The 12,113-nt window shown below is 43.4% G+C and overlaps 1 protein-coding gene across 12 annotated transcripts in view; it reads right to left on the minus strand.

Annotated features, from left to right (window-relative positions):
- Nucleotides 1-336: 336 nt before the first annotated feature.
- TNRC6C (trinucleotide repeat containing adaptor 6C) overlaps nucleotides 337-12,113 on the minus strand; it is a 700,889-nt gene continuing 689,112 nt past the window's right edge. For all 12 annotated transcript variants that reach the window (XM_069200257.1, XM_069200259.1, XM_069200258.1 and 9 more), the window contains one exon: nucleotides 337-3,642. In XM_069200257.1, the coding sequence (XP_069056358.1) occupies nucleotides 3,282-3,642 (361 nt within the window). In that variant the 3' untranslated portion in view covers nucleotides 337-3,281. The remainder of the gene's footprint in view (nucleotides 3,643-12,113) is intronic.

Below are 12,113 nucleotides of genomic sequence, written 5' to 3' on the forward strand. Positions count from 1 at the left end.
AAAAGTGAAAAGAACACACCAAAGTGCATTTGTCAGTCTTGCTGAAAGGTGAAATTATCAACGAACAAGTACTGAACGTTTGGTGAACCAGGGGATAAGCCTAAGTGTGCAGATAGAATGATGGGGGGAGCTCCACTGTAATGTTTCAAATAAGCTTTCTTCATGGGGAAGATTCTTTCTGGCCTACTTGTAGTAGAAACCAATTAGAAAAAAATAGTAAATTGGGGAAACAAAACTAAAGTGTACATGAGGAAACATGAGCAGAACCTAGGTAATCTTTAAATTACTTGTCTACTGACCATTGCCACCCAAGGAAAATACAGAACCACTTTAACAGCCAAGTAAAACTGCAATTTATTAAGTTTCAAAGAAGCTCTTGTACTTTTTGAAAGCAACTTCAGGTGCATGTCTTCAACAATCACATATTCTATTAGGAGAAATAACATTAAAAGCCACAACTTTTTTTTTTTTCATTTTCTTTTTTTGCTTTTAAACCTTAGAGTTACGGACATCTTCAATTCAAAATGAACAAGGCAAAAAAATGAGATACAATGAGAACTTTAACCCTTCATTTCCCGAAAATGTTAAGAGTATGTCTCTATAAAACGCAATACTAATCTTCGGCATGGAAACTCAAGTAAATATATAAATGCATGCGTGTCTATACATATCGATAAATATATATGTAGAGGCACACACACACATATATATATATATATTAACGTGCACATATATTAAATTCAGGTCTATAACATGTGCAATGGCAATGAGATGTTACTACTTAGGAGAAAATAATTCTCGGTTTGTATCAGCTAAAACGACCTGCTAAATTTGGAGGAAAACAATCATCTTAAACTCTTGTGCATAGCTCCTGATCCTTTAAACCAGCTTTTTTTCAATCAGCCACTTCACAGGAATTTCTTTTTCATTCAGTTCTTTAGATAAAACAATAGAGGTAATCTCCTTCCAATTCACCCCAACCTCAGTCACAAAAACAATATTTTAATGCACAAGTTCTCCTGATCAAAGCAGGCAAGGAACACAATAGTCCATAGCTTTTTTTTCATTTTTTAAACATACTTTAGAAGTATGTGGTTCCATTGTCTTGTCTTCAGTTCAGAACAATCACAAACACAATGACCCTTGTTTATAACATAAAGCATTTGTATATATAAAGCACTCTTCAAACTGTATTTATTATGAGTTCATTATTTGGTGAAAATGTAACTGCTACAGAATACGTTTTTCTTCTTTCCAACTTTTTTCAGTATTTTTTAGTGCTAGGAGTTGTTTTTCTTATTTTTTTTGTCTCCTTTTTCCTCATTTTCTTAAAAATAAATGAAATGGTTTTGTGGAGTTTGCTCCTCTGGAAACATTGTCTTTTTCCTGAGACTTTTTCCACCATGTGCAAGGTAATGATCACAAACTGGTTATTTTTTTCACCAGTAGACGAAGAGGAAAAATTAAAATAACTTGAACATCCATTCATAAAAAAAGACACACTGTTGCTAAAGAATTTAACATTTCGTTGGTGTAAAGAGCAAAACAACTTTTCATATCCCCGAGCTCAGAAGTAGCATATCTTCGATTGGAAAATAGGTTTCTTTAAAGTGTGGAAGTCTTTTTTGGGGTGGGGGAAATAAATTTGTAAACAGGTGAGAGCCAAAATTGCAGACTCCTGCAACAGTTCAAAACCAGCAATGTCCAACGTGCTGTACACGGTCCTGCTTGCAGGGAATACCCTCCAACCTGTGCAGAGGGTTTCTATGGCCGCAGTAAGATAATAGCAGTATCTTCATTTTTCTTCTTTTTTCATCTTTTCCAAAAATAAACGGAAAAAGTAAATCCCATGGGGAAAAAAGAATGCAGTACACTCAAGTAAATCTTTTCTTGCATTAGTCTTCAATAAAAGCCGCTAGAAGGTAGGTATACGCGTTATTCTCCAGAGATACACGCGGGTAAAGTCTTCTCATTTTTATCAACACAATAAAGTCCTTGAGTAAACATTTACACATGAACTGTTATCAGCCCCATAACACGCTTTCTTCTACAAATGTTTAGGATAAGCTCCAGGAAGGACTGTCAACGATCAGTGCAAAGTTAGAAGTTAACAACATTGAAACGTTTCTTTTCTCTTTTGACCAATGAGAAAATGAAAAAAGCATACACTGAGTAAGGAGAAAATAATAAAAAAATGACATCACACTCTACTGAATGGTAGACACGTGCACACACTCCTGTTCACACACAGCAACATACTGAATAAACTTTTAAAAGAAATCAAAAATATAGTATATATAGAATGTTATTTCCTAGAACCTATTTGTCTTTGACGTTGCACATGTATGTGTTCATGAACATTGGATGCCAGCTTGGAAGTGTACTTCGTCAGACTTCGAAACTGTTCACATTCCCTTAACGTGGGCCGGCGAGATTCAAGTATCTGCATTGTCTGATATGTTACTTTTTTTTTTTTTTTTTTCTTAAATGTATTTTTTTGTTGTTTTTTTTTTTTTTTTTTTTTAGGGAGATGGTGAGTTTAAAGATGAAAGCTGTCAAGAGGAAAAAAAAAAATGATGACAAAATGGTAACAATGTGCATAGGCAAATCCGAAGGGATTGAATACCGAATGTGTATTAGTCCATACTCCAACTACAAGTCCATTCTTACTTTTTAGTTCTGTATCATTGAGAGCCACATGTGTGCGGGCATACATAGACACGTGTGTGGATACACACACATATTCAGCTCAACCCCCTTTTGATTACTGGATCTACCTCTGTAAATGTGCATAATTGCTCCAGGCTCATTTTAGATAGGCATAAATGCGCATTCCACCCTCCCCCACAAAATGTGATAAAATAACCCTTTCCAGAACAGTATCTAAAAAGTGCCCTTTTTATACTACTGGACTAAGCAGCGTTTATACTTTTTCATTTGCTTCAAAAACACTGCAGGGACATAAAAAAGAAAAGAAATAAGACAATGAAAAACAAAAAGAACAAACATGACCACCAGCTTTGCAAGTGACACTGACCAAAAACTAAGCAGCCCATACTGTGTCATATAACAGTTCACAAGGGCTACGGTAGGACTTTCAAGCTTAGATACTGGATAGAAGTGCTGTGGAAAAGGGCTACCAAAGTGGTCTGTTAAAGCTGGAGTCTTCATGAATCCAGAAACTGGAAAGGGTTAATTTCAGTTTTTTTTTCATTTTCTTTGTTAAAAATGTTTTCTGTTAGTGCTGATGATTGCAATCCTCCATGCTCCCTCCTGGGTTCTTACATCGATTCACCACTGAGGAGATCACCTGGAAGAAGGGTGTTCATAGGTGTCGGGCTTCTTATCACCCTGCCATCTTCACTACTGGGAGGACCCCAAAGGCTGCTAGAGTACTGGGGGACCCCTCCCCATAGGAGGTCATTACTCCCTTTACCACCCAGACAGGGGGTGTTCCAGTGGCCTGTATCATTGCGCACCATGGAGTGTGAGCCGGTGACAGGACCCATGCGACCTTGGTTGTTTCCAGTGTTCGGCTGCCAGTTTGAAGTTGGTGGTAGTGGCTGACCTTGTGCTAAGAAACGATTGACTTCTTCATCACCAGCAAACTCAGCAAGGATGGTAGTGTTTCCTAGGACACACCTAGAAGGAGGGAAAAAAAAATGAATATATGGTTGTCTATCGTTCAGTAGAAACTAAAATGTTATTTACTCTGTAAGCATCTGTTCGTGGCATGTGGAGCTATGTGCATACTCCTACCATCTTGTGTTGGGTCCTAATGTGCGCAAGTTGCTTTCTTTAATAGAATTCTTCTGGAGTCATAAGGCAGTGTGACTCCCAATCTTGCTTGTAATGCGCATGGTCATCGGTTCAATTGTTAGATTGTTTTCCCGCCCAGCGGTTGAGAATGGAGCTGGAGTGAATGTGTACAGGAGAGAGAGATGACTGTGAGAGAAGAAGTTATGTATAAACGTAACAGCCGGAGGCTTCCAGGGAGTAGGGTGTGCACATGTGAATTTAGAGCACTACATGCCACAAACGGATGCTTACAGGGTAAGTAACAATTTCGGTTCAAGGCATGTATGGCTGTAGATACGCATGCTGTGCATAGACTAAAGTGCTCCTCCCATAAGCAGTGCCTTACGTAAAGTGGTCTTCCAATGTTAGATGTAGAAGCTCACTAACACATCTAGGTGAGGTGATGGCCACAAAAACACCACCTTCGGAGAGAGAAATTGAAGAAGGGCATGCATGGAGGGGCTCAAATGGAGAACCTATGAGTCTTGTAATGACGAAATTGAGATTCTACATTGAGGGGGAAGGGTGGGGTGCTTGGGTGGGGTGAACGGTCAACAAGGGATGCGGGTGCTGAGGAGAAAAGACCCTCATTAGTACCACCATACAAGCTTTAATGACTGGGAATCTAAAGAGGATAACGTGTTGCCTATTATGGAGCTGAGCAGCTAAGTGAAGCCTACTGGAGGTGAAGGCTAGTCCACTGGTTTGCAGGTGAAGTAGGTAACAAGCAATGTTTTGGACACTAGCTGCTAAGGGGTCAATGTGGTTTTAGAGGTAGTAGCAGACAAACCTTTTCCATTTGGTAGCATAACAGGCACGAGTAGCAGGCCTGCGTAGCTCCATGAGCATATTTATACATTCAGGAGGTAGAATGAGGTAAAACGTCAGAAGCCAGATCGCAAGGTTGAGACTCCTGGGGTCGGGTTGCCTGATTTTTCTGATTCTGTGTCAGAAGGTCCAGCCTGTTGGGGAGCTTCTCACAGCAAACCACTGAAAGCTCGATGAGACTGGTGTACCAGGACTGTCTGGCTCAAGTGGAAACCACTAGGATGAGAGTGAGGGAGGTCTGCCAAAGCCTCTGAACCAAAAACAGTAGGAGGGGAAGAGCCAGAAAAGCATAGGCACATTACCCTTACTAGTTCATCCATTGCGCACTGCCCATGAACTGGGGATGTGAGAATCAGGGGAGAAGTTTGGAATTATGCGTTTTCTGCCAAGGTGAATAGGTCCATGTTGGGAAACCCACATCACCAGAAGTACTGGAGCAGGATTCACAGGTGGAGTTCCCACTCATGGACTTATTCCTGCATCCTGCTGAGGAGGTCGGTAAAGTTGTTGTCCACTCCCGGAAGGTACTCTGCCATTAGGTGGAACCTGTGGCGGAGAGCCCACTGCCAGATCGAGTGGATTAGCTGAGAAAGTTGGCAGCAGCAGGTGCCTTCCTGCTTCTATTGAGCGGTCATGTTGTCCACCCAGACGAGGACCACATTGCCCACTATGTGGGGAAGGAAGGCCTTGACCACTAGATGGACAGTTAACAGCTCCAGATAGTTAATGTAGAAGCCTCTGTGACTGGGATCCCATTGATCCTCGACAGTGAGGTTTTGAAGATGCACATCTTACCCAGTGAGGGATGCGTCCGTTGTAATCGTAATCTGTGGAACTGGGTTGAGAAAAGCAAACTGCTTGTGTTCTACCACTGCAGAGAGCGAGGAGTATGGTGGATGTTCAACACTAGATCTTCCCAGTGACGCCACACCTGAGACATCCGAGCGTTAAGCATACCTGCAGTGGGCATAAATAACCTTGTGTGGCACACTATGGCGATGCAGGAGGTCATCATGCCAAGGAGAGGCATGAGTGTCCAGACTGTGATCGGTTGATCTGGCCTAAAAAGAGGGAGCAAAGAATGGAAGGACTGGACTCTTGTCAGACTGGGAAAGGCTTTGCTGACCTCTGCATTGAGGATATCTCCCTAAACACGGTTGGAATAGAAGGGGTTGGAGGTGGGACTTTACAGCATAGACCGTAAAGCACAGTTCATGCAGCAGGTTTATAGTGGCTTGTGTATGTAGGCAACACCGTTGTTAACTTTGCGCTCTTTATCAGCCAATCATCCAGGTATGGGAATACATGAATGACCTGTCTTTGCATGTATGCAGCAATTAGTGCAAGGCATTCTGTAAAAACTCTAGGTGCGGGGCCGACCCTAAAGGGCAGCACTTTGAACTGCTGTTTGGCACCACAAAACAGTGGTAGCGCTGATGCACTAGATGATCAGGATGTTGAAGTAGGCGTCCTGGAGGGTGGGTGTAGTCATGAAATCACCTTGCTGTAGCAGTTGAATGACATCCTGGAGAGTGACCACATGGAAATATTCTGACAGGATGTATTTGTTGACAGGTCCGAGGTCCAGAATGAGCCTGAAGGACCTGTCCTTCTAAGAAAGAGGTAGTAGAAATGTACAACCATGAACCTTGCAGAAGTTGTGGCACAGGCTCTATAGCCCCTTTGAGGAGCGCTTGATCCCAAAGCAGGCATTACTGTTCTGGAGAGAGGACATGTCAATGGGGTGGTATGTTAAGAGGCGTAGAAGTGAGCTCCAGATAGTAACCATGTTGAATGTTGTCTAATATCCACTGATCTGAGGTGAAGTGTTGCCAGGTGAGGTAAAACATCTAGAGTCACTCCTTGACAGGTCTTATGTGAGTGGGGGGTTTGGTGGAGCCAGCGGGGGGGTTCAAGGGATGGAGGAAGAGGTAAGTAATTGCTTGATTGAGGCTACTCCTATGGGGGAGCCACCTTTGCCCTTACTTTTGGCTCTGCTACAATGCCATGCACCTCTGAAGTAGCCTCTTGTGGAGGTATGCTGGCCTGCTTGACACAAAGAAAATGGAGGCTTCAGGGAAGGTGATTTTGAAGCCTCCACAATAACTGAGAAGCAAAAGGACATGGGAGGGGTAGGTGTTTGTAAGGTGCCCCTGGCCTTTTCCTTCTCCTTGTCGTTGTCTATCTTTAGCTTCTCCACATCTCATCAACCTAGTGCCAAAAGAAATGTTCTCCATCACAGGGCGGGTTGAGGAGATGTTGTTAAATGTCAAACTTGAAGCTGGAGACATGGGGCCAGGCATGTCTGCGTAGAAACATGCTGAAGTTGATACCAGGAGTAGCTGTGTCAGCAGCATTTAAAGCACATCGAATAGTAGTGTCTGAGATTTGCTTGCTCTCCAAAACTTAAAACATGCCCTCTCTTATGGTGCTCCTCTGGGAGATGTTGGAGGAGCTCCTCTGTCTCATCACAGTGGGCCTGGTTGTACCAGGAAAGGAGTCTGATGGAGCTTGCAACATACCAATGACTGGCAGACTGTGCTGAGACACCATGGCAGACAGTGTGTATGCACCTTGTGTATTGGCCTGTTTGTGTGCGGTCTGCACTACCAAGGAATTGGTAGGGAGTTGGCCTTTAGTGCAGAGGGGGCCTGATGGTGAAGCCTTGCATTTCTCATTGACTTGGATGGTGATTACTCGAGCCTTAACTGGCTCCCTGAAAATTCAGGAGTGGGTTTGAGCATTCCCTTTAGCATGGCAGGGGAAAGATTTCCTAAGAGGAAGTCCTCTTCGACAGGCTCCTTGTGCAAGCCCACTCTATGGTAGGATGCAGCCCCACCTAGGACCTCGTGGTAGGCGGTAGTGTCATCTGGAGGGCAGGGTAGAGGTCAGGATCCGTATCCACTTGTGGGTCTACATCATAAGAACCCCATGGGTTTCCCTGTGGGGGCATGTCGTATGGTTCCCACCTTACCCCACCATGTTTGCCGAGGTCGGAATGTGGTCATCACTGAGGTGTATAGGAAAAGGTGGAGATGATGATGCTAGAGGTATTGGCGGTGTGGTGGAGGGAACAGGTGGCAGAGGCTCAGGAACAGGACTGATGGCCTTGCTTCTTCAGCTGCATGGGTGGAAGCATGGGCTCCATGGCTTCCCTGAAGCTAAGCTGCCTGATGCTGGAGGCTGTGTGATATTTCGGCCCGTCTGCGGGTGGGTGGCAATGAGCCTCTGGCAAGAATCAAGCTGTCCTTCAGTTTTGGAGGACCGTTTTGACAGTTGACTAAATGCTTCCGTGCTGATTTTAGTTTCAACACCAATGGCTTTGGATCTGAAAGTTGGGTGGGCACTGTGCCGGAAGCGGGTGGCACCAAGGCAATGGCGGCCCAAAAGACTGTTGTTGTGTATGCCAGAGTGGCTAAACGCCTATTATGGGGAAGAAGCTTGGAGTACAAGCAGTATCAAGGGGGAAGAGGAGCTGGAACTGTACCTCTTGAGCAGGTGGGAGGTTTTCGATCTCAAGGTTGGAGACAGAACTAATGTCGGGCGAGAAAGCCTCTTCATTGGATGACATCTCAGGAAGATGTTCCCCCTCGAGGCCCTGTGTGCTGAAGAGGTCAGGGGTGTCTTTTCCACACCTGTGCAGGATATCGAGTCAATGGGTCTGGCGGTCTCAAAGTCTTTTTCAACCGGAAGGATCAGCAGGCGTTGCAGGAGGCCTTGCTGTGTTCAGGTGATAGGCAAAGAATACAGACCTGGTAAAAGTCGGCTCATGGATACTTTGCCACTGAGAGCAGTATTGAAAGGACATCTATCCCACCACAGGTGGGGCACAGTGAGAGTAGACCAAGTAGAAGAGGAAAAAGGGCCCATGGGGTGAGGTCCTGCTGGGGACCAAAGTCAACCGGAGGCTTTCTCGGATGAAACTGCAGGGTCAACTTGATAAGAAAGAAGGGGAACACGATCAAAGACAATACTGACAAAGGGAGAGGAACCATGAAGTCCGAAAGGAACACCTCAGTGTTGTTCTGGATCACAGGTACACATGTCCGAACCAAATGGTGGAAAGAAAACAATTAACAATGGAACTGATGACCATGTGCGTTACAAGCAAGAGGTGGAGTAGCACTAACTTGTGACTCGAGAAGAATTTGTCAAAGAAAAACAACTTGCGCACATCTGGGCCCAACACTAGATCGTAGGACTGCACAGCATTTGTATCTACAGCCACATTTGCCTCAAACAAACAGCTACCTGGGACAAAGATTGTCCTGTACGGTTATGGCTTCAAAATTAATTTCCTGGCAGAATCATTATCTGCCTTTGGGCATTACTCTTCAAAATGCTACACATTTGTTTCCTAGAAATCTTAATCTTATAGTATAATTGTGCCAGCGCTTACCAGTGCATACAACTAGCACCCACTTATTTACTCAAATCACACAGCCCTTTGAAGGCAAGAGCCCTAAATCGCTCAGAGGTATGGGGGAACTAACACGCAGAAACTGACCCGAGTTCGTCCTCAGTTAAAACTGTTTTTTTTTTTTTTTTTTTAATGTACAACCAAAAACTTCTCATCGAGGCAGAATATTTTATTTAACCTGTGATCGTAATTTTTAAATTACATCTGCAGATAAATGTTTGTGAATAGATATGAAAACACTATTTCCAAGACAAATATTCTTGTACAAAACAGTTTTAGAAACAGGTAGCTATCTGAAATGCCTTTTTCAAAGTACTGCAGTTAGAGAATAATACAAAATATATAGAAGCAAGTGGGTGAAAGACCCATTTTATTCACAACAGAAACCAGGAGATTGGTGGGCAAAATGGTGGCTGGCCAAGAATGCTAGACAGTAGCTCATGAAACACTGCTGCTGTCCTGATTTGAAGGTGAATTTTCAGAAGGAGGAAATAACTGTCATGGCACATTAACCTAAAATTAAGGATCTACCTATCTAAATACATCAGTAGCTGTTTTGCTTTTGATCAGTTAGCAGTTACTGTTGGATCAGGTGAATTTTTGATGGGTGCAGAGGGCGGTGTGGTAACTGAGCTACTGACAGTCCCTTTTTCCACACACATGCAGCAGAATCCATTGCCATCTCCCACCCAGAAGTCTAGGACTGAGCAGTCGATGTCTTCCATGGAGAGGGAGCAGCTGTCGGACGTCTTTTGGTATGTTGTTGTGCTAAAGCTCTCAGCAGAGGAGGGTTGTCTCTCACACTGTCGAGATACAGGCAGTAGGAACCAGAAGAGTCTTAAAAGAGTAGTTCTGCCAAAGGGTTTAAAACCACCTAAAGCTGGAGTTTGCTCAGTACCACAGAATGAGTGATCATCAGGTAATTAATAGGACTTCACATATCAAGTGAGCAAAATTTAAATCCAGGTTCATACAACTGCTAAACCTCTGGGGCAGTGTAGTCTTAATGGTTAACTCCAAGCCCTTAGATAATCCTGACAGGTTGTCACATTTTGGATATTAAGCTACTAGGTTAATATAGAAAAGTCTGAGATTATGATTTGAAATACAAAGTATGTATCAGACCAATTATGCTCAGATACAGGGTATCTGGAAGTCCTAGAAATTTTCAAAGAGTTACAAAAATTTGGATGTATCTCTTTGAATATGATATAATCTACCCTGTACCATATACAGTTTGGTAAATTTGACAAAAATGATTTTGCAGATATTTAAGGTCATGATTAATGCAACTGTACTTAATTTTAGTAATAAGGGTAAGATAAGTAGCTTTATTTCATACTGTAAAAGTTTCAGAATCTCTTGAGAAAAGGTTAGTCTTTTCTAGATCTACAGTATTATTGTTGTGCCTTTCACCCCAAGACACACATTCCCGTACAAAAAATATTTTTTGTGAAGTTAAGTCAACATTTTGCTTTTTTTTTTTTTAAATTACTTCACTTAGAATTTAATATAAAACCTTATGGAGCAATTTGGCTAAGTACACATTTATTTCTACCCTTTAAAAGAAAAAATACAAGAAACTACACAAGGTAGACAGCAGCATCTTTAGAGAGGAATTTGTCACTGATGCAAAAAAGTTCCAAAAGGCGTCAAAGTGTCAGCTACAATTAGTTTATTTTGATGGCCAGGAGAAAGGGAAATGTAAGTTACTCAGTAAGCATCTGTTTGTGGCAAGTAGTGCTGTAGATTCACATGCTCTGCATACACTTGATATCTAGGGTTAGGTCCTAGGTGGTGCAAGTTATTTGTAATCGAAGAAGCTTTTAGAGTCACAGAATTGAGTACTTAGCAGGATGCCACTGAACTACATTCTAAACAAACAAATCAGGCAGAAAGTGGGGGTAACTATGCTAGAAAGATGGTACTTTCCTACACCCCCCTTTTTTCTTCTCCCCCCCCCCCTCCCCCCTTGGAACTGCAGGATCTCTGTGACCTTAATAAATTCGAAGCCCCTGGCAGGGGCGGCTTCCTTGTAGAATTCTGTCAGAGCTACTCTTCTGAGCTTAGAGAGAAGGGGCTAGAAGTCCTTCTTGAAGCTCAAAGTGAGCAGATCCTTCTACCCACCATGCGAGTGGCTGTTTGCCTCATATTAAAACCAGATGGTGGGATCCTGTGGACCCCTCTTTATACAGGCCACTCACTATGCCTAATTTGGATATTAGAATCCTCAGTAAACTATTGCGAGTGTTGGGCGGGAATCATACGAAGGACTCTTACATCAGTGTTGCTTTATGTCGGCTTGCAGTACGGCTTTCAAAGTCCAAATGTGTTACATGATACTATGGAAGACGCCTGGGAACTGGCCCTTGTATCAATAAGACTTGACTTATTGAGAAAGCCTTCGGTACAGTTGAGTGGGGCTACCAGATGGCGGTGTCGCACGGGATAGGTTTCGAACACATCTTGTGACTGGGTGAGGTTAATTTACACCAACCCTGTGGTGCGCATCAAGATTGGGGGTACACTCTCAGAGGCTTGGTTGGCGGGGAGCGATACTACGCAGGGCTGCACTCTTGACACATTTTTGCGACTGCCATTGAATCTTTGATGTTACTGTTACACAAAGGGCTGGAACCCTGGGGCATTCGGGTGGGCAGCTCCAACCAGGTCATTTTGCTATACACAGATGATGCGTTGATTTACAATCATTCTCCTGAGGAGGTGGTGCGGATTCTGTTGACGGTGCTGGCTATGGGGAGGTCTTCGGTTTAAAGGTCAATGTCCAGAAAATGCTGTTATTTCCCCTGGGGAGGCTGGTGGGGACACCTCTTGAACACCTTCCAGACCTGGGAATCCACTAGGACAGTGGTTCCCAACCTTTTGACTTCTGTGGAACCCCACTTTGTCACTACTGGAATCCGGGGACCCCCTTATTGAGCCATTACTGAAAGCTGAGGACCTAATCGGTTAATATTATAACATTTTCTAAGCAGTCATGGACCCCCTGAGGAGGCTTCGCGGACCCCCAGGGGTCCCCGGACCACAGGTTGGGAACCATTGCACT

This window comes from Pleurodeles waltl, chromosome 7 (assembly GCF_031143425.1).
Source record: "Pleurodeles waltl isolate 20211129_DDA chromosome 7, aPleWal1.hap1.20221129, whole genome shotgun sequence".
Lineage (NCBI taxonomy): Eukaryota > Metazoa > Chordata > Amphibia > Caudata > Salamandridae > Pleurodeles > Pleurodeles waltl.